Here is a 22,813-nt window from a genome sequence, read left to right as displayed (position 1 = left end):
CTCAGTTGGGAGGTTGGAATCCTCAGTTGGAATCCCAGCAAGAAAGTCAACAAAACCTAAGTGAGCACAAGGCTGATGGCAATGGTGACAGAGCAGACCAGGGAAGTTATTTCATGTAACTGGGTCTGTCTAGGTGGGGATGACTGAGCCCAGGCCTAAAGGAAGTAAGGAGAGCCAGGTGGGTACTGAGAGGAAACAATGATACAAAGACCCTGAGTAGGACCAGGCTTATGGGGAAACAAGGTAGGATCTGGCCCTGCAAGGGACCAGTGTGAGTGGGTGGCCTGAGTAATTCAGGTGCCAAAACAGGTGAGAAGAGGCAAGGCAGATCCCTAGGTTAGGATCGGAGTGGGCTTTGTGTCCTGTGTTTCAGACATGGTACAGACAGACTGCAGACATGTAGGCAGTGAGATGGTCAGACGTGGTACACACAGGCTGCAGGCATGCAGTTAGTGAGATGGTCAGACATGGTACACACATGCTGCAGGCATGCAGTTAGTGAGAGGGTCAGATGTGGTACAATTGGGCTGCAAGCATGCAGTTAGTGAGATGGTCAGACGTGGTACAGACGGGCTGCAGGCATGCAGGCAGTGAGATGGTCAGATATGGTACACACGGGCTGCAGGCATGATGAAACATGCTATGCTTTGATGACGACGAGACAATGTGGGGGGAGCAGAGGAGTTTCATGGAAGGCGTATCTGGGAAGGTCTCCTCTCTCGAGCCCAGCTCCTGTGGCCAGGGAACCAGAAACCCAAGGCTCCAGGCACAATTTCTGAGCCAAATCTCCCCTTTAGGGCCTAGGCCTACCACCTGGCCTCAAAACCCAACTCTCAGTGGGAAGACGGGGCCCCCACTGAGCAAACTAGTCATGGAGGGCCATGGCTTTTTCTCTGTGAACACAACCCTGTCTGTAACTGAGCTGCCTGCCAGGGGAGCCTGGAAGCCCCAAACGAACAGCCCCCACAAACTCGGGAACATAGACCCCATAACCTTTTCCATATTCGGTCATTTAGCTCTTGGTTTCACCCACCTCCTGGCCGTAGGGATGGCTCCACACCTATAGGAGAGACTGAAGCAGCCAGAAGCAGCAGGTGGGCAGATGGCAGGAAGAAGGGGAGTGAGCACACCGTCCTGCTGCATTATTGATCTTAGGATGGAACAAGAGCCCCAGGGAACAAGAGGAGACAGCTCCCTGGCAGGTGTGGACTGGGCATATCTGCCAGCTACACGGCCTGCCAAGCACCGGAGGTCTAGGCTGGTGAGGAGAGAAGAGGGGAGGGAAGAGGAGGGAAGGAGTGGGGAGGAGAGGAGAGGAGAGGAGAGGAGAGGAGAGGAGAGGAGAGGAGAGGAGAGGAGAGAAGGAGAGGAGAGGAGCCTCGTATTTGCCTGCAGTTCCTGCTCACTGTCAACAGAGAAGTCTAACTGGAACGCCATTAGGTGATTTCCAGATTGCCCCAGGTAAATAATCTGAAACCTGGAGGGTTCTCTATTGAATGAGGTCACATAGAATCCTGGCTGGGGAGGGTGTCCCAAGCTCTGGTGGCTAGAGGGGGCTCGGATGCTTACGCAGCCTGGCAGAGCCATCTGGATGCTTGGGATGCAGGTGACCCTGGTGGGTATGGGCAGGAACCAAGCTCATAGTGCTGTAGCCGGCTCTTGGGCCAGTGGGGAGTGAAGAGCACTCCTGGGAGCCCAAGGTTGCCGTTTGGGGGATCCTGGGTGCAGGACTGCTCTAACTCAAACTGGCTTAGACACGATGAACCCTTGAGGTGAGCACCTGTGGAGGAGCAGAAGGGGAGGGAGGCAGGTGGATAAGATGCTCGGGGACATCCTCGGGGAAGCCGTGGCAGTGGCAAAGAGAAGCTCAGACCCCCTTGGAGGCCTGGGATGGGCAGACAAGGCTGACCAGTTTACCGCTGAGTTGTGTCATGAACTGTACCCTGAGTCCAGCACCACTAGTAGCTTTCCGTGTCAGGAAGGCTCAGATCCCCAGCCCTTGGGGCTGAACCTAACCATCAGAGACATAGCAGTGTCTGAGGGGCAAGTTGTCACTGCCCACTAGGTGGGTGAAATGTCAGACTTCTGGGAAGACATGGACCAGATCTTTCTAATTCGGTCCTCTTGGGAGAGCACCTAGGGGTCTGGGAAGGGGATCTGCAAAGACTTCCCATGGGATCAGCCACTCCCAGTCTTCCCCTGGAGAGCTGGGAAAGCCCTCCCTATAGGCCCTGTGAGCATTGTCCCTGAACAATAACTCACAGTTGCCAGACCTGCACCCCACAAGGTCAGCCTCAGTTTCCTCAACTTCTCCACTGTTCTCTGTTCATCTAAGAAGACCCTGGTCACCAGCCCAGTGCTCTTTCCAATGCAGGGCATCCCACGGCCCTGCTTAGACATCGAATGCCTTGGGGGACCCTTGGGGGTTGCCATGACTCTTCTGTCTTTCCCAGGGGCCAACCACAACCACAGATATGAAGCCAGATAATCAGTATACCTCCTAGGCAACTATTCTCATGCAGCATCTAAGGGCTATCACTGGATTCCCAACAAGGCAGGGTGTCTAGGGCAGCAGGACCCATGGAGTGCACAGGGCCAAAATTCTGGTCACCACCAGCTAGATTTGAGTCAGACACAGGGAGACTGAAGCCGTGTGATCTATTCCCATGTCCAGATTCTGGAACTCGGGGCCACAGGCCTTGACCTCTCCACCCAGGTCCAGCAGCCAGTGTGTGTCTACCACGGTATCAGAAATGGAAACACAATACAGAAGATAGCATGGGCGGGCAGGGCCCAGCATCCAGGCATGCTGCCCTCAAATGGGAGCTGCAGTTACAGCTCACTCCCAACCAGAAGACGGCCCATCTGGCCAGTGCCTGCAGGCTCTAGGGCTCCATACACCCAGGCAGGACACAGGGGACAGATCAGGGCTAATGTGATTGCCATAGTCACTGCCCCTCTGTGCCCCAGGCCCTTCCAACAGCCCCACAGGACAGCCTACTCCATTACAGAGCTCGCCTAATTAGGGTAATTAAAATGAAAGTAATCAAAGTAACATAATAGGAAATTTCTTAATAAGCCCTCACCACTACTGATTGCCCGAGTTCCGTGCCTTTGTGAACGTCAAGGAGCTGGGGAGAAGGTTAGCCATACAAGGAGAAGGGCCTTGCTGGCCATGCCCACCCTGCATCCTCAGACCTCAGCCCAGGCCCTTCCGTATCATAGCTCCCTCCACAGGGGGGTGTAGGACCTTCCGGAAAGGTAGCCTCTAAGAAGGACATCAAAAGACCCCACTCCTCAGCAACCTTTCACAAAGTCCCCAGAGCCTCCAAAAGAGACAGCGCTGTCCCAAACCTGGACACCTTGGTGTGATGAGTTGGGAGGGGCTGCCCAAAGCAGAACCCCTCTATGGTCATGTGAAACTGGTTACCCAGCATGCCCCACAGGGCAACTGACTGAATCTGGACTGATTCTCAGGTCCCAGCATCTACACCCTCTTTCCAAAACTGAACTCTGTGCCCCAATCCCCAAACTATACCTGGCCATCCCCACCAAGGAGGAGGAGGAGTTCACCAGGGCTGCTAGAGCCAACACGATACCAGGAACAAGTTGTGGGCACAGAAATGCATCCCAGCCCGTTTGCCCAGTTCAAGAAGCAGGTTGTTGGGTCAGGGACTTGGGGGCAAGTGAGAAGACCCACAGGACACCAAAGTGGACAGGGGCCTGAAGGGAGAGGTGTGGGAGTGGTGTGGAGATCACACTATCCGAACTGCTAAGGCTGAGTTCTGGGGTACAGAGACAAAGTCTGAATGGGCAGGGCGGGGACTAGCACAAGTCATCGGGCAGCTTCCCCCAGAACCAGAGGCTGTACTCTCCTGAGCTTCCCTCCTCCAAGACTTAGATTCTCTACTCCAAGGTTATGGCAAGAACCCTCTTCTCGCCTCCTTTCCTCGCCCTCCCCTCTTCTTACCACTGCAAGGGCTGGGGAGGTGCGTACTGGGCCTGAGCATGTCTGGCCACTAGAGGGCAAAGCTGAGCAGCCAGGCAGCTTTGTGGGGTGTTGCTATTCTCCCTGGAAACTGGAGGTTGGCCTCTCCTGCTTCTGTGTCTCTAAAGGGGCCCAGAGTGCCTGGGGCTGACCAGCGGCTGCACCCACCAACCCTGGTCCCAGCCTAATTTGAGTCGTCAGAGATTCTCCATCCCCAGACCTGGCTGATTCAGCTTGTGAGTGGAAGCGTTGAGGGTAGGCAGGAGTACATGTGTCTGTCAGGGAGGGCTTGCTGGGGCTCTTCACTGAAAGCATTTGGGGACCAGGAAATAAAAGGCCGAGAGTAGTTCCTGGGGTCAGAGGCCAGGGTTAGAGGACAAGTTAGTCCTGGGGTCTCACCTCAGAACTCACCATGGGTTATTGTGCCGTTCCACACCCAGATCCAGACCTGGCAGGCACCTCATGGCCCTACCTAGCCCTCAGCCTGCATCCCCCAGACTTGAGCAGGTTGGTGGGGGTGCAGTGCTGGGTTGGAGCTCCAAGACACTGCAGTCATTTGCCTTCCTGACAGGGAGCCAGGTGTCCCAGACTATGCCCAGGCCCTGACCCCTTAAGCACTCAGCTGCTCCCCAGACATGGACACCAAGGCCTCCTGAGGCTGACCTGACAGGGTCAGCAGTAGGCAGGGTCCTATCCCACTTGACAAAGGGGAAACTGAGGCTCAAGAGATAAGAGTAGTAACTCGGAACCCAAACTGATGGGCCCTGGTATAACCCACGTCCAGCTGATGGAGACAGCCTGTCAAGGGGTTCCCAAAATGTCTCTTTAGTGACCAGGTCCCAGGTTCCACCCAGCAGGGTCTACACAGGGTCTGAGGTCTCAGTAGCAGGAGCTGGGAGGTTGCTCTGAGGTCAGACTCAAGAGAGGCTATGGGGCAGGTGAACGTGACACCTTGGACACTAATACAATTCCCCTTCTGTAGGTATCGGTACTCATGAAAACCGAACACGGACCAGTGGGGACTGAGACCATGCTGTCAGCTCAGGAGCTCGTGGTCTGCCTCTGCCAGGAAGGGGACAAGCACCTGGCCCTTGGGGAGCTGCCTTTAGCCACAGGCTTCTACCTGGCGGCCTTCAGCTGTCATGCCCCTTCGGCCGTGCGGCACGTGCAGGCTGTCCTGGCTGAGGCCCCAGGGGCACCTGTGGTGGCCACGCTGGAGGCCTGGTGTCGTGGGGACAGTCAGATTCCTGATATCCACTGGGATGGCATGGCCGTGGTCTCCCTGACAGGGCCACTGGCCTCTGCCTTCCTTGGTGCCATTTACCCAGACCACCCTGCCACTGTTCTGTACCTTTTAGCTGGCCTGCTGGCCCACGGGCGCCACACGGAGGTGGTACAGCGTTGCAATGCCCTGTTGGATGCACATTCCCAGCAGACCCTGGAGCTACAGCTGACCCGTGCCCTGGCCTGGGTCCTCTCTGTGGACCAGGTCAATGAGGGCATAGCTGCCTATCTTCAGACCTATGCCTCCAGTGCAGACCGGACGGTGGCCTTCATCCGTAGCCACCAGAAGCCCTACCTCCCCACGCTACTTGGCACCCTCCAGGACTACCTCTCAGGACTCCTGAAGGCCACGGGGAGCAGCGACCCACAAGAGACCAACTGCCGGGGACTCCTGAAGGCCCTGAACCCCAGGGGTAGCTGGGTAGATTCCATGTCACCTAAAGCTCTGTTTCTTAGAGGCAGATTTGAAGACTGCCTGGCAGTGTGCAGCCGGGACCTTCAGCCTGACCCAGCGGGGAGCAGACCCCAAGGTAGGACAGTGAATCACTAGTCACATCCCCCGGGAGCCGTGGCGACTGTCACTCCAACCACAGCTAAAACCTGTCTGTGGTGGGACCAGAGTTGGGGGTGGGGCAAGGGCTAGGGCTGGAGTTGGGGACACCACAGTGAAAAGACAGAGAACCCAGAAAGGAGCAAACAAGGTTCTTGCCTTATAAAATGCAAGGCACAAATCTGGCTGTTAGCAGAGAGGGCTTCCCAGAAAAGGTGGCTTTTCAGCTGAGCCTCAACCATGCTTCTTCTGGTATTGTGTATGGGTGTGATTCAGGAGTCAGAAACAGGCCAGACTTGCTGGGATCTGGAAGTCTGGGAGGAGGTTGGGAGACTGGGAAGTCAGAAGGAGTCTGAGGGAAGCTGAAGGAGACAGGTGCTGGGAAGGCCGAAGGCTGGGCGAGGGCACTAGGAAGGTGGGGGCTGAGGGAGATGGCAGACAGGAGACTATGCCCTCGGGCCTGAGGGAAGAGTTGCCAAGAGTGAAATAATGAATCTGGGGTATCACTGAGTCACATGCTGTGGACCAAGACGATTTAAAGACGTGACTGGGAGGGGTTAACTGGGAGAGCAACCCTACGGCCGCAGCTTTCTCTGGCTGTAAAAGAACACCTAAGACAATCAACTTGTAAAGAGTAAAGATTTCTTTCAGCTAGCCGGTTTTTCTATGGACTTCAGTCTGTGGTCAGCTGTGGCCACACAAAGTTGCTGGGATGTGGCAAGGAGGGACAAAGTGTCTGCTGAATGCCAGGGTCCCTGCCGGCCGGAGCATAAACAGGAACAGGAAGGAATTGGTGAGAACTGGAGGTTCCGTGTCCTGGCTCTGATGTGTGTGGTCGGCAAAAGGTCATATAGGCCTTGTAGCTGGATGTGATGGGACACACCTGTAATCCCAGCACTCTGGATATAGAAGCAGGATCAGAAGGATGGATGTGAATTCAAGGCCAGTTTGTTTACGTAAGTGAGTTCCGGGCCAGTCAGGCTATACGGTGGGACCCTGTCTCAAAACAAACAAAAGCAACAAATAACATTGGACTTGCTAAGTTCATGTTTCCAGAATAATGTGATTCGCCATGTTCAATACTATAATAAAAGAACATATGAGACTAGAGAGCTGGCTCAGCATTAAAAGCACTGGTTCTTCTCGCAGAAGACCTGGATTCAGCTCCCACGACCCACATGGCAGCTCACAACCATCTGAAACTCCAATTCCAGAAGATCTGATGCCCTCTTCTGACCTCCACGGGCACCAGGCGTGCACATGGTGCACAGATATACATGCATATAAAACACTCACACATAAAAGTGAAAATAAATAAATCTTGCCAGGCTGGTGGCACATATGTTTAATTTCAGCACTGGGGTGAGGGTGGAGAGAAACAGGCAGATCTTTGAGTTTGAGGCTAGCCTGGCCTACAGACTGAGTTCCAGGACAGCCAGGGCTACATATAAACACCCTGTCCCCTTCAAAAACTTAATAATAAATAACTTTTTTTTTTGTTCTGGTGGAAGCCCCACCCCAGCTCCTGGCATCCATATATCCAAAGAGTCTGGAATGTTCTGGTGAAAGTTCTACCTCAAGCCCCCTCCCCATCTCTCTCCAAACCCTGCCGCATCTCAGGAAGTCTGCCAAACGATGACCTCTCCCCCAAAGATGCTCAAGACCACTCCCACGGGAGATTTAAACTCCCCCTCCCCAAGAAACCAGACGTGATTTTCTGGTGTTTCTCTGTGGGGGCAGAACACCATCCGGGAGTGTTTTACCCATTAAACTGGGCCTTTTCTAATTCCGTTTAATTTGGTCTGATCTGGATTGTGCATCAGCAGAGAGGCTTATCGGGATACACAAACTTTCAATGTTTTTAAAGATACAAAAGTAGAAACAACGAAAAATTGTAATACAGTTTATAAAACTAAAAGTTTCTCCCACAACTGTAAAATGTAAAAGAAAGGACAATTAGCAGAGAAGAGATTGTTTTCAAAATACACGATGGCAAAAAGATTAACAATAATCACTATGCAGAGTATTTGTGGCTTTCCTACATATCGGTAAGATTAATAAATAAAGTAATCGGCAAAAACTTTTCCCCAAAGAGAAAATGTAGCAACAAAACCTGGGGAAAATATCCAGCACCGTGGCAACAAGATGGAGGAGAAGTGCAGCCAAGGAAAAGCATTTTCTTTACACAACTGATCAGAAAGGAAATTAATTAACAAACCCCAGAAAACCAAAAATGAAAGCAGTGAGACAGCGTCTTAGAAGTCCCGGCCATCAGCATCGCTAAGCTAAGGGCGGATCCGGCTCCTCACAGGTCACCTGCCCCACGGGCACCAGCTACCTGTTTTGGATGAAATATCAAAAGCCACGTATTTGAAGGAAGGTGTCGGATGGTGGCTGCCTGGGGGTGGGAAGCGGGGGCTATGCGTGGTGAGGCTGTGGCTATGCGTGGTGAGATGTGGCTCCAGCATCTCTGCAATCATGCGTACAACTGAAAGCCACGTTTTTACCCCGCTTGAGAGGACGTCAGAGAATTCCGGGATGAAAAAGAGTGGGCTCCTGGACAGAAAGTCCCGAGGAGGGGGCCACAGGAGGGATGCGGTCCAAAATCTTAATGTTAAACCCATGGCTGATTGCTGAACTGGATGCACGCCGAGAGACAATATGGTTCGTGTGAAGCATCAGGTACTAAAAAGAGAATTTGGCTCTGAAGACAAAGAGACGGAATTTTGTAGTGGTCTATTACTTGTATTTTAAATAAATCTTCCCTGAAGACCAGAGGCAAAGCTAAAGCCACTAGAGGTCAGGCAGTGGTGACACACACCTTTAACCCCAGGATTTGGGAGGCAGAGTCAGATGGATCTTTGTGAGTTCAATACCACCCTGGGCTACACAGTATTAATGTAGAAACTAATCCAGGTGGTGGTGGCGGCCTACACCTTTAATCCCAGTACTAGGGAATCACGCGCCCTTAAACCCAGCACTAGAGGGAATATAAAATGGGAGGAGAGAGAGGCTTAGTCCGCTTAGTTTGTGGTCGCCCAGCCTTGGTAGAGGTAAGGCTTCTCTACTGGCCTGGCTTTTCTGGTTTTCAGATTGAACCCCAATTTCTATCTCTGGGTTTTAATTATTTGTGTTACAGAATTCAGAGTTTGAGTCCAGGCAATTTAACTGGTTACGAATACAAAATTCAGCCCTCATCTGAGGAGCATAATTAAATGAGAGTCTTAACAGGGCATTTCTCAAATGTCTGGTCTACGACTTAAAAAATACTAGCTGGGGTAGTATAACTCAGTGGTGAAATGTTTGCCTAACATGTATGCAGACTGGATTTGCTGCCCAGCATCACCCCCCAAAATAACGGAAATTAATTGGAAAGTGAAACAATAATGAAAATCAGCAAAATTTAAAATTTGGTCAGCAAAATTTTAAATAAAATAGATAATCTGATACGAAAAACAGAAGAAAAGGGGCTGGAGAGATGGCTCAGAGGTTAAGAGCACTGGCTGCTCTTCCATAGGTCCTGAGTTCAATTCCCAGCAACCACATGGTGGCTCACAACCATCTGTAATGAGATCTGGTGCCCAAAACACTATATACATAATAAATAAATTTTTAAAAAGAGAAAAAATGAATAGAGCCTTAACGGCCTGTAGGACGATGAAGAAATCGAAAGTGTGTGTGTGTGTGTGTGTGTGTGTGTGTGTGTGTGTGTGTGTGTTTGCATTCTTGGAAGGAAGTGTGGCTGTTTCCAGGGTTGATCCTTCTTCTGTTTACACGTTTGGCTTCTGCCACCAGGACTGAACAGGGGACCCTGTTGGCGGCGGGTTTCTTGGTCAGTCTGTGCAAACTGTCTGTCATTTTGCTGGGTTCGGGGCTGTGATAGTGTGCTCCCCACATCCATCCTCACACCTTGGGGAGTGTCCATCACTGTAACCCCCACGCCAACAATGGGAAGGGATAGAAACCAGGAGATTCAGCCAGTGACCTCCATCCGCTCTTCGGGTAAGGGCTTCAGATTACTGAGCCCCTCCTTCTGCTATCTCTGTTTTCCTACAGGAAAACTTTGGGTCCCAATAAGGTAGGAGGCAAGATTCCAGGACTGGTGACCCTACAAAGTCAGACTCAGAATCCCAGTTTCACGGAGTGGATTGGGTGGGGTTACATCCCTGAAAAGGAAACTAAAACCCATCGCTGGAAGTCAGGGCGGAAGGAAATGTAAATAAATTTTGATTGGGACTGAGAGGTGATGCCTACCCAGAGTCAGGGGGAATAGTGCTGGGTGGCACCAGCTGTGGTGCTGGCCCGGATGCTGTGGCATCACTCACGGGCGCCATTTGGGGTCGTCCTTGTGGTTCCAGGGTCCTGGGTTACCTGCGGACTTAGGGGAGATACGTGAGCTGACAGAAAGAAGACAGAGCAATACAGGTTTCTCTCCCCAGGTGAGCACCTGGCGGCCCTGCTGGTCACCCGCGCAGCTGCGGCCTTCTTCCTGGACGGTCGAGCGGGGGACGTGCTGCTGGACCTACAGGAGGCCTTCCGTGAGAGTCCCGCCGGAGCACGGAGGCACTTCCAGGCACTGCTGTCGGCCGAGGACCGCGAACGCGTGCAGGCTCAGGCGCAGGAGGCCGCGGACGTGGGCTTCGACCGCTTCCTGGAGGCTGTGCGAAGCCGCCGGGAGCTGCGAGAGAACGCGGACCGCGAGCTCTTGGTTCCTGTGACCCACGCGCTCCAGGTCCTGCTCCGCGTGGCTCCCGCCAGAAGGCGACCCGCGCTAGGGATCCGCCTGGCCGAGTGTCTGCTGCTGGCCGGGGACGTGGCGGGCGCTCGCACGCAGTGTGAGCGTCTCCTGCGGCCCAGGCGTCCTGGGGAGCGCAACGGGGACCGCACCGGAGACCTCGCGCCGCTGCTGGCGCTGCGCGGCTTCTGCGCGCTGCACGCGGGTGATGAGCGGCGTGCGCGCGAGGACTTCCAGAAGGTGGTGGAGCGCGGGGCACCGCACGCGGAAGGCTGCGTGCGTGCACTGTGCGGCCGAGGGCTGCTGCGGGTACTAGAGGGCAGCACCTTCCTGGGCGCGCTGGACTATGTCACCGCCTGCCGGCTGCGGCCGGAGGAGACACTGCTAGTCGCCAAAGCCTACGTGCCCTGGAACCAGCGAGGGCTGCTGCTGACCGTGCTGCGGGAGGAGGGCCGCAGGATGCTGCTGCGCTCGCCCGGCTGCACGAGGAAGGCTGCGCAGGGTGCGGGCCCTGCTGCACAGGCGCAGGAGGGGTGAGAGCCTGCCCCGCAATGGAGGTGGGGGAAGTTAGGTAGGGATGTCTGATAGAAAACCGTGCTAGGATCGACTGGGTGGCTAACAGTGGGAATCTGGAACCAGGGCTGAGATCTCAGGATCCTGGGTCTCAGAAAGTGGTGCCTTGTGGGCTTCCTCCCCTTAATGTTAGGAATACATTAAGTTAGGTGGAGGCTCACACCTGCAACCCCAGCACTAGGGAGATTGATACAGGAGGATCACCATGAGGACAGCTTGAGCTATAGAGTTCCAGGTCAGCCTGGGCTACAAAGTGAGACCTTGTTTCAAAAACACACAAAAAAAGCAAACAAACAAAAAAGTAAGCAGTGAAAAGATCAGGGGGCTGGAGAGATGGCTTAAGAGTTGAGAACAAGTGTTAGTAAGAACCTGAGTTCAGTTTCCAGCAGTATGCATACGGTAGCTCACAACAGCCTATAACTCCAGCTTCATGAGAGCCCTTGCCTCTGGCCTCCAAGGACAACTGCACTCGTTCAAACACCACACACACACACACCACACACACACACACACACAATTTTTAAAATGAAGTATTTACATTTTATTTTGTGTTTTTTTTTCCGTTTTGTTTTGCTTGCCTATATGCATATCACATGCCTGAAGTACCAGCAAAAGCCAGAAGAGGGCTTCAGACCTTGGTACTGGAATGACAGCTGCGGTCACCATATGGGTGCTGGCAACTGAACCGCTAGGAAAACAGCCAGTGCTCTTAGCCATTGAGCCATCTCTCCAGCCCCCATTGTTTTCCTTTTTAAATGGGAAGGATGAGATCCTCTGAACATCAGACCCCTGCAATGTGTCATTCTAGCCTTTTCTTATTGTGCATGTGAAATGCCTCCAGATACAGAGTTTTTGCTGCGGCTGCAGCTTGCATTCTCCTCCTAAACTTGAGTGATGCTTCCCTTTGTTGCTAAACATATTTGTGACACCTTGTCTCCAAAACAGCTTGTCTCAAAGCGGGGACAGGTGTAGCTCTGGCTCTGGAGACCCCTCCCAGGAAGGGTCTTTGACTTCAGGTACCACCCACCCTGCCCTCCCAGCTCATGTGACATTCTGCTGCCCGAGGGATGTACCTCCCTCTGCCCAGCCTTCACCCACCACTGTCAGTCCACACCCCATACCTACCTTTGAGCTTCCTCTGCCCTGGTGTGGATTCCTATTGCTGTTATGTTTCTTTGTGGTGAACCCAGTGAAGCCAAACCATCAATTCTTATATTAATAAGAAAGGAAACTGAGGCAGGATCTGTTCAGATTCTTTAGGTGGCTTTGGTCCCTTCTTCTGCCGAAGGCCTGCCCTGTGGGGTGGTGGAAAGAGCGTGGGGAGGGTGAAGGGGCAGGTTAGGAATCTGAAGAGAGGTGATGTGGTCCTCCCTCTGCAGCCCATTAGGAGAGGGGCTACCCAGACTACAGGCATGTTTGGGGGCAAGAGTCACCTGAGGCCTGACCTTGTGAGCAATGTAGGGGTACAGGAAAAGGCCTGTCCCACACTGAACCACCCTCTCCATAGGGATGCCTGTGGTGTCTACCAGCTGGCCATGCTGCTGATGGAGCTGGATGCAGAGGATGAGACTTCCTGCCTCTTGGTGGCCGATGCCCTGTACCTCTTGGGCCGCCTGGATGACGCTCACAAATCCCTGCGGATTGCCTTGTCCCGGAGGCCCCAAGCGGCCCCTGTGCTGGTGCGACTGGCCCTGCTTCAGCTGAGGAGGGGCTTCTGCTATGATGCCAACCAGGTGAGAAGACCGGGGTGGGTTTGTGTGTATAGGAACTGGCACTGCTCTGTGGAGAACACCATGCATCCCATGGCCCCAGATCTGCTTCCTACAGCCTAGGCTTTGGAATAGGCAAATTAAGCCCCACTCCACCACCTGCGGCCATCCCTCACCTCTCTGGCCTTCATTGGTTGAGGGAGTGGTCAGGACCTGAGAGGCACCTGCAGACAGTAGGTGCTCCTATTTGGTTTGCCTGTGGTGTAATGGTGAAGGCCAAGAACCAAGGATCATAGTCTGAGCTCCTACTCAAGCCTAACTCTGCCTGGAATAGAGGTGCAGCGTTACTAGACTCTTGACCCCTGCTTCCCAGCCTCTGAGAACACCTGCTCTTGGAATGGTAGAGTTTAAGACCTGACCCAGGCTTTGTGAGCTTTCTGTTTGCACCAAGGTCCACAGTTCATGTTTCTGGGGAGATTTCCGGCTGTGAAGTCTGAGTTGAGGGACCAGCCAGCTTCTTCATTCTCCTGAACCATGATCCCCTGGGCAGAAGGATGGGCAGCAACCTGGAACTAATCAATCCCCCTCTGCCAGGGTCAGGAGTCTGCACCAGGCCCACGAGGAACAGTGTTGTGTCTCCTAGGATGGAATCATGGAGAGAGGAGCTTGTCTGTGCCTGAGGAGAACCCCTGGCTAGAGTCAGGCCAGACCCTTGGCTTTTGCTCACACCTTATGAGCAGCTCCCTAGAGTCCCCATCACTTGCTGTTCTGAGGTCTCCTGCTCAAACTTATTTAAACCTTCCTGGGGTCAGCATGTTGGGGTGGGGTCTCCACCCACGTGACAGAGGACGACACCAAGACTCGGGAAAAGGAGAGCCCACCCCACCTGTCAGTTTCTGCTGCTGCATTCTATGCTTCTCCGCTCCTGACTTCCCTGTCCTCTCAGGAGGAGGCACAGTAAATGGAGGACAAACATACCTTTAAGGGATTAAATGGCCAGGGGCTTCAGTTCCTGGAAAACCTTCCAGTGCTCAAAATAGATAGCTTTCCCCCATCCCGGGCTTGTGAATGCAGAGCCAGGACCTACTCAGAGCAGCCAGGGCTGGGAAGGGCGTGGGTAGTAAGAAACAAGGAACAACGGAGATCACAGCAATGACTCCTCTCTTGTCCCACAGCTGGTGAAGAAGGTGGCCCAGTCTGGAAACACTGCCTGTCTCCAGCACACTCTGGACATCTTCCACCAGGAGGACCTGAAGCTGCTGCAAAGTCACTGTCACACACGGGCATTAAGCATACTGCGGACACGGCCAGGGGGGCCAGAGAGCGAGGCCCACACTAGGGAAGCCATCGCCTACCTCTCTCTGGCCATCTTTGCTGCAGGTAGCAACCCCCACCAGTGCCAGGCGTCTAATCCTGTGCCAGATGCATGGGGGACATGGGATCTGAAGACAAGCTTGCTCCACACAATCCTGTGCCCTTGAGACACCACAGTGTAGATGAGATGGGACCATTTACCAAGATCACCTACGTGCTGAACCCTGGCTATCTGGTGAGCGTACCAGAGCCTGAGGAGGGCCCGGGCCAGCTTGGACTCTGCTCTGCCTCCTCCCCTCTGAGGTGTAGGCCAGACCTCGGCTCCCCTGAGCCCTTCACAGTAGTGGCAGTTTTTTTATGCCCATACCTGGCCTCCACATCCGGCTAAGTCTTCTCATCTGGGTTGCAGCAGGCTCCCCGAGCATGCTGAAGTGCAGTTCTCGAGTGCCACGGTGTAAGGACAAGTCCCTGGAGCCGGGCAGGGTGGGGTGGGAGTCGTGTAGCCCTGCATTCCGATCGTGGTGGCTTCTTGGTGACTTGTACTGGCCCCTCCCCACCGCTTGCTCCTCAGAGTAGGTGGAAGGGAGCCCGTGGGAGGAGGGAGGGGAGCGGTTGGTGTACTCAGTCCAGCAGGTCACCAGTGGCAGGGGAAGGTCACGGCCCAGAATGGCCTGCAGAGGGAGCGTTTGGTCCCCTGTGTGGGACACTAGGCAGATGTACAGGAGTGTGACAGAGGTGGTCTGTCTAAGGAAGGGCTCCCACCGCCCAGAGTTCACTGGGAATAGCCACCCACCTTGAGCCTCACTCTACCTATCACATCCTTCCTTTCTCTGCCCTGACCTAATGAACTTGTCCTACCCCCTTCCACCAAAACAGTGGCCTGGACCTTCCTAGAACACCCCAACCATCCACTAGTTCTCCCAGGCCCCACGGCTCCTGGTTGGGAGCTTCTGCCCTGTGACCAGTAACCCTGGTGGCCTAACTCTGTCTTAGTACCCAATGGAGGTTTAGCACCCCAGGGTGGACCTTGTATCCCTTTGCCCACCCAGATTGGACACTATATGGGACCCTGTACAAGAGCTCTAGCCAAAGCCATGTCCTGACCACATGTACTTCCTTCAGGGAGTCAGGCCAATGAGTCCCTCCTCACCCGAGCCCGCTGTTACGGGATCCTGGGTCAGAAGAAGACTGCCATGTTTGACTTCAACTCCATGCTTCGGGAGGAGCCAAGGAATGTGCAAGCTTTGTGTGGCCGAGCCCTCGTGCACCTGGCCCTGGACCAGCTTCAGGTGCCAACCCATCCTCCCCACCTGGGCCTAGGCAAGCAGACATGAGGGCGACCGGGGAGGAAGGTGAGCAAGTTCAGGCCTTCCAGTGACAGGGCCCATATGAGCCTGTGCAGCTAGGAGCCTGGCAGAAGTCACCCCCAAAATGGCGACCTATAACACTCCATCCGTCAGGGTGCACGTCAGAACTCTTCTGCCCACAAGCACTTGCAGAGAACAAGGGTCACATTCCCACAGATTCACCTTTCACGCTTTCCTGCCTCAGTCTGCAGGGATAGATATGCAAGCCTTTGGGGCAACTAATGGATCTTAGATAAACCTGTGCAGGTTGTAACTTATTTTAAAACTCCACGAAGAGAAATCACACCATGCAACAAGGCTCACATAGGAGGTTTATTTGGAGAGGAGAGAGAAGAGGCAGAAAGAGCGGGGGGGGGGGGGGGGGGGGGAGAGAAATCAGTCTCTGGGGACAAAAGTGGCAGAAGAGAAAGAGATGAGAGAGAGAGAGAGAGAGAGAGAGAGAGAAAAGAGGAGAGGAGAGGAGCAAGGGAAGGAGATGGGAAAGGAGAAGGAGAGAGAGGGAGGGGAGGTGGGCAAAGCCCACCTTTTAAAAGGGAACATAGTGAATGTGCACAGGAGTGGCTACAGTTGAGATCGTATCCTGTGAGGACCCCAAGGACAGGCCAGTACAGATGCCTGAACACTAACAGGTAGGTAGGCCGGGATAGTCAGGATAGGGAAGGTGGGAAGCCGGGTGGGACAGACCCCCTGAGACTCCACAGACAGAATTTGAGAAGAGAACTGAAGAAAGGGGGTAAAACCCTCCACGCCCACGCTTACAGGCCTCCCTCCCTTCGCAGGAAGCTGTGGAGGACATGCTCTCCGCCCTGAAGCTCGATCCCGGCACTGTGATCTCTGAGATCCGCTCCCTGAAGCCGGAAGTTCAGTTGCCCCTCACCCAGGGCCTCCGTACCCGCTGCCAGGTCCTCCTGAACCAGTGGCTGGACGCTGGAAGCCTCCTCGGGGAGGGGGACACCCAGAGCCTCCTTGTCGTGGGGGAGGCGTTGATTAGAATTGACCCTGCGCAGCCCAGTTGGCACCTGCTTCTCACGGACATCCTCACAGGGCTGGGTATGTGTGTAAGAGCGGGGGACACGGGCCTCTGACCCACACTCCTGATCCTCTGTTATTCTCTGGGAAGTGGAGGAAGAGTCCCTGGATTATGGTGTCAATGTTTTCAAATCCCGTGACCTCCAACCCCTGTAGGGCCTGTGGAATGGCAACTCTCTGGCTTTTTTGTTTGTTTGTTTTGTTTTCCAAGTCGGGGTTTCTCTATGTAGCTCTGACTATCCCGGAACTCGCTCTTTAGACCAAGCTGGCCTCAAACTTAGAAATCCACTTTCCTCCGCCTCCCTAGTGCTGGGATGAAAGGCGTGTCACCACCGCCTGGCTTTATTCTCCCAAGTTAGATCCCTTTGCTGGCAGAGGGAAGACCCAAAAGGCCTGTGCATCCACATGGGCCATGCATGTCTCTCTGTCACCCCTTGTTTGAAAGGAAGCTCTCTGTCATCTGCCTTTGTCCTCCAAAGTCTAGAGGGGCTGCCCACAGCTCTGCTATGACTGGGGCTGAGTTTGCTCCCATCAACTGTACCCCAACCGAGACAGAGTAGGGGACACCAAAGTAGCTCCCTGGGGCTAGATGTCCCCCTTCCTGGGCATACCTCTTACACACACACACACACACACACACACACACACACACACACACACACTGACTGTCTTCCGCTGATTCCCACAGGCAAGTATCAGGAGGCTGGCACCCACTTGCAGGAGGCTCTGCAGCTCAGCCCCTCATCAGAGGCTGCCCAGGCCCGGCGAGGCCTGCTCCAGCTTAAAAAGGGAGCGGTGTCGGCTGCTGCACATGACTTGCAGTGCCTGGCAGAGACAGACACCCAGGACCTCAGCTTCCTCCTGCGTCTCCTTGAATCCCCAGAGCGGCAGAGTCTCACCCAGGTATGTAGCACTCCCACAAGCCCCATGCTGACCTTGTCCCAGAACCGCAAGCTTCAGAAGTCCACGCCTACCCCCAGGTAGCTCTTCCCTCCTTGCTGTTGGCTGGTTTCCTTGGGTTTGGGGTGGGGTGGAATAAGAAACCCCAGATGTGGTCATGGAAGATTTCTGGAAACACTAACTCTGTTTCTTTGCTTGTGCATGCAAGCCACAGATGACTTGGGCACCTTACCCCGGTTCAAGGCCCACCCCAGGACCCAGCTCAGACTGGAAAGAGCAGGAGTGGAGGGTATACAAGTCCAGGCCTTGGAGTCTGAGGGTCATTGCGTCAAGAGTTGACATGAGGCAAAACAAGTGTCTCTCCAAATGCCTCCGTCTCTCCATTCTCTGAATTCTGCCAGTTGAGTGGCATAGAAAAGGGCATACCTGTAGAACAGTATTCTACAGTATAGATTCTAAGGGTCTAAAAGCCTCGGGACAGGGGTCTGGGATGTGGACTGTGAGCTAAGAGAAAGGGGAAGGTGGAGTGTCAGGGAACCCAGAGAAGCTTGCACAGGATCGGGGTCAGAGATGTCTCTGAGGTCCTGGGTACCAGATAGGAGTCCCAGAACTGGAGGGGATGGGAAGTGGGATCCTGAAGCTCTAAAAAAAGTCAGAAAGGGAATTCCGATCCCCAAGCTATGTGAGTACTGGGAAATTCTGAGTTGGGGAGGGGCAGTAGGCGCTGAGGGCGCTGCTACGGGGTTCCTGGAGCTCGAACAGGGCCTGGGGAGGTCCCGAAGATTGAAGGGGAGAATCGAGAAAACACTAGGGAGACCCCAAGACCTAAGGGTCTTGGGTCCCAGGGTCTGGGTTTAGCGAGGCAGCATTCGGTTGCCCAGCAACAGGAACCAACCGGAAGTGGTCTTTCTTAGCTTCCTGCCTCGCTCTAGACCCGCCCACCAAGAGCAGTCCCGCTGTATATACTGTGCCAGTGAATGACTACACAGTCAGTACCCGTTCCTGAGCTGGGCGGAGCGGAGCTCCTGCAGAGCTGGGGTGATCTTTTGCTTTGCATCGGTGGTTTCTAAGTCCCTTCTAGCTGCACCCCGCAGTCACGAGGAGCAGGCAGCTAGGCAGGGAGGGCAAGAGGCTCTTTCTTGCAGGTCACACAGCAGGGAATAAGAAGAGCAGATGCTCTTGTGTGAACCTCAAAGCCTAGAGCCCTGCCTGGGAGCTTTCAATCTAGTGCAAGGAGAAGGCACTGTACCCCATGAGGGAAAGCCGGTTCCCTGTTCCTATGAAACCCCGGACCCATCAGTCCTCCTAGCAGAAACATCTGACCTAACCAACTGGCACGCTGTGTTTGCAGCCCCGTAGCAGTGACTCTGCAGAGCCCTGGGACCAAGGGGAGGCAAACATACTAGACCAGCCCTCAGTCACATGGAGTTGTCTACCTAGGGGCCTCTAGGCATCCCTACCCACATCCAGGCCCCCAGAAGTGGGTGTGTCTTCTGCACAGGGAAGGGACCAAACACCAGCAGAGGCTAACACTGCTTTTTCTCTGTGTTCCTGGCGCAGGTCGCTGCCAAGAAAGCAAGCAACCTCTTGGATTTAGGACAGCCGAGGCGGGCTCTGGGATACTGTTCTTTGGCTGTCCTGGCTGGTGGCAGCAGGCCTTATTACTTGCGTCTCCGAATGGCCTGCTTAACCCAGCTGCAGGAGTATGACCGGGCACTCAGGGACCTGGATCATGTGCTGCAGAACGGTGCAGGGGACAGTGACCTGCCAAGGCAGACAGAAGATTTCTGCACCCGGGGTCGCCTGCTACTGAGTCTGGGGGATACGGACGGAGCCGCAGGGGCCTTCACCCAGGCCTTGGCCCTGTCACCAGCCCAAGCTCAAAGCAGCCTGGCAGAACAACCTGGCCGAGGCCCCACAGCCAGTGTGTTCCTGACCTATGGGCAGCGCTGTCTAGAAGAGCAGCTCTATGAGGAGGCCTGGACAGCAGCCCAGAATGGCCTCCTGGTGGACCCCAGCCACCGTGGGCTGAAGAGGCTGAAGGTGAGAACCCGCAAGGAGGTATCCTCTGGCTGCAGACTACACTGACCAGTAGATCCAAGAGCTGCTCTCTCCACTGGCCTATGCTACCGGACTGGAGGAGACACTTCCTGCCTATGCAGAATGGCTGTCCTGGATGACTCACAGCCCCACTGAAGTGGGCAGCCTCAGCACTCTGCTCACACCTGGCCTTGGAGCAGCCATAAGCAAGATCAGGGCTGGTACCTCAGGGTCCTGGGGAAGATGTGCTGTCCCGGGGAGCCCTCCTTGGAAAGGAAGTTGCTTAGACTGGTCTGGACTGACTCCTGCCTTAACCTTCCCCAAGGATTCCTGGATGCATGTGTGGAACTGGCTTTGCAAGGCCGTTCACCGGGTACCTCCATGTCCATGCAGCACGCACAGCCCAGGCAGTCCCTTCCCTCCACAGGTCCCTGAATCCTTGTGATGTTGAGAGACCCTGGCTTCCACTTGGCCTAGGCCTGTCCAAGTTGTCAGCATATGACTTGATCCTTCTGAGCTGGGACAGCAATTTCCAGACCTAGGCAGACTTCCCATCCTGTCTTGCTCCCTGTCATGGGGCTCCAGCCCGCCCCCATCACTACCACCATCACCAAAGCTGTCACAGAGACCAGGCTGGGGTGCTTCATTCATTCATGACAATGGGCAGGGCTGCTTGGCATGAACTGGCACAAACCCCTTCCTGGGTTCTCCTGGGAGGGTGAGGGTAGTGTGCCTGAATTCTGAGCACTTCCCTTTGCCCTGGGCTGCCATCTCTGCCCCTTCCTTCTGCAGTCTTTAGTCCCATAGAGACTCACTGACTCACTTCCGAGCCAGACCAACCCCCAGGATCAGATACACAAGATCCCTAATCCTGCCCATCCCCAGACAGCAATGAAGTGACTGGATGTAGTTAGCAGCCCCCTTCCTTGTCATCCCTGTGGAGTGAGAGCCCTCCTCCCTGCTGCTATAGTACCTGGGACCTGCCAAACTCTGTCTCCATGGGTCAATGCATTCCATGGAGGACTAGGAGGAGCAGGGAACCTAGAAAGGCTTCATGAACCACAGCCTGGTTCCTGCCTGCCTTTCGCACCACAATCTCCAGGATAGCCTGGTGCGCCTCTCCCCGGGTTGCCTTCACCCATCACACATCTGTCCGTCTCTCCACCTGTGCATTCCTTGGCACTACAGACACTTGCCAGTACCCAGCAAGACCAAGGTCAAGGCCACAGAATCCTGGTGGCTGAAGATGGGTCAGCAGGAAAGTGGAGGTGGCAGGCAGTTGTCACCTGGGTATGCCTTCCCCACCCTGTGCCTTTTGTTCCTGCCATCCCTCAACCTGAGGTATCTTGTCACATTCATCCACTCAAGGACATCTCAGTCCTTGTCATTCTAAGCTGAAGAAGGTACTGAAATCTGGCAAAGCTCCTCGCAGCCCTCTCCTTCTCCAGCCACAAGGGGGCATCGCCCAGCACCTCATGGCTATCTTACAAGGTCTTGGCATATGCTCACATGTGCAAACACACACAACATCACACACTGCTTATCTGGCACCTTGCTGTGGTCTGAATGTGTTCCCAGAATTTGTGCATTCAGGTCCTACTGCCAAGGGGATGGTGCCACCGTGTGGGCTCTTGCAGGTGGGAACTAGATTGTGGTGATGGAGCCTTAAGAATGGGGTGAGTGCCTTTGTAAGACACTTCAGCCCACCCATGTGTGAGGACAGAGTGGGAAGGTGTCACCTACAAACCAGTGCCCAGCCTGGACTCAGCCATGATAAATAAATCTCAGTAAGGTTCCCAGCCTGTAATATTTTTGTCATAGCAGTTGAGTGAACTGAGATACAGTGTTTCCTCCTCACCACCACCTCTGCCCTGACCAGACCTCTGGTCCCTGAAGATGGAGGTGAGCCTTAGCTGGCCAAGTCCCTCAGCCCACACCTTGTCTCATGAAACAGTCCCAGGCTAGATCAGGCACCGCTGCAGTCTGCAGATCTTGTTGGAAGTTTATGGCAGCTGTGCGTGCACCCTAGCTGGAGTTTATGCCAACAGGCCGTCTCCAGGGCTACTGGCCCCCACCGTCCTGGACCTTACACTCCACAGACCCCTCTACCTCCTTACAGCCCCCAGACTCCTACCCACAATCTCCCAGCTCCTTCTTCCATGCTTGGCTGGAATGGAAAGAACCCAAGCCGTGTGCCCCAGGCAGGTGTCCAGCCCTTGTGTGGTTCCGGTGTCTCAGGACCATGGAGTCCAGCTTTCACGGAACCAGGCAAACCATGAATCACTTCCAGCCAAGTAGTTCTCATCAGGATCTGTGTGTGCACAGCCACCCCATCCAGTTGGCTGTCACCGTCGACTCTGTCCCCACCCGTTTTCCTGGAGGTGTCATGGCATGTGAGCCACAGCCTCAGGACTCCTGAAGGGGTCACGGCATGTGAGCCACAGCCTCAGGACTCCTGAAGGTGTCATGGTGTGTGAGCCACGGCCTCAGGACTCCTGAAGGGGTCACGGCGTGTGAGCCACGGCCTCAGGACTCCTGAAGGGGTCACGACGTGTGACCCACAGCCTCAAGGGCCTAACTTGGTCTTCATTCACTCAGGGGTTCCTAAAACCTGTCCTGCTAAGGGTCTAAAGCCAGGTCATTTAGCACTGTCTGACCATGGGGTTTTCAGACGACAAAGGCTAGTGTCCCCATATGCCCCTGGAGGAGGGTCACTTGAAAGTCTGGGAATCCTGAGTTCACACCTCAGCCCATCCAGATGTTCCTATCCCAAGTTTCAGAGTCCAGCTCCTGTCCAATGCCCTAATTTTCTCATAAGAATTCAGTAAGGGGCTGAGGAGACAACTCAGTCAAGTGCTTATTTTACTTGGGTTCAATCCCCATAACTGGGGTGAATAAAACACCAGGCCAGAGTGCCACACACCTGTAATTTCAATTTCAGAGAAGTCAGAGACAAGAGGATCTCTGAGGCTAACGGAACAGCCAGCCTTCCTACTTGTGCAGGCAGTGGGAAACAGCCATGACAGAGGGGGAAGCCACTCCAGAGCGTCCTTTAACACCGTTTATATGGTGGTGGTTAGGATGTTGTGAGTGTCCCTGGGGTAAAGATAACTCATGAATCACATACTACAGCATTCTGAGGTGTCCATCAGACCAGCCAGCTGCCCCTCTCTGCTCAGGAGACTAGCCCCGTATTCACCCTCCCCAGCCCCTTGCAGGTAAAACTTGGCCACACCTGCCTGGAATTGGGCATACATTCGTTTTCATGACAAGATCCATCTATGTTAATCAGGATCAACTTGCCTGGATTTGGAATCATCCAGG

The 22,813-nt window shown here is 54.3% G+C and overlaps 1 protein-coding gene across 1 annotated transcript; it reads left to right on the top strand.

Annotated features, from left to right (window-relative positions):
• Nucleotides 1-4,106: 4,106 nt before the first annotated feature.
• Ttc34 (tetratricopeptide repeat domain 34) lies at nucleotides 4,107-21,296 on the top strand. Its single transcript, XM_087906787.1, has 9 exons — nucleotides 4,107-4,243; nucleotides 4,971-5,802; nucleotides 10,262-11,090; nucleotides 12,638-12,863; nucleotides 14,015-14,219; nucleotides 15,276-15,442; nucleotides 16,300-16,570; nucleotides 17,238-17,452; nucleotides 19,010-21,296. Exons 2-9 carry the CDS (start codon nucleotides 4,983-4,985, stop codon nucleotides 19,535-19,537), a joined length of 3,261 nt encoding a protein of 1,086 aa, XP_087762913.1. The 5' UTR covers nucleotides 4,107-4,243; nucleotides 4,971-4,982; the 3' UTR covers nucleotides 19,538-21,296.
• Nucleotides 21,297-22,813: the final 1,517 nt, after the last annotated feature.

This window comes from Myodes glareolus, chromosome 6 (genome assembly GCF_982192425.1).
Source record: "Myodes glareolus chromosome 6, mMyoGla1.1, whole genome shotgun sequence".
Lineage (NCBI taxonomy): Eukaryota > Metazoa > Chordata > Mammalia > Rodentia > Cricetidae > Myodes > Myodes glareolus.
This window is presented reverse-complemented; position numbering and strand designations above follow the sequence as displayed.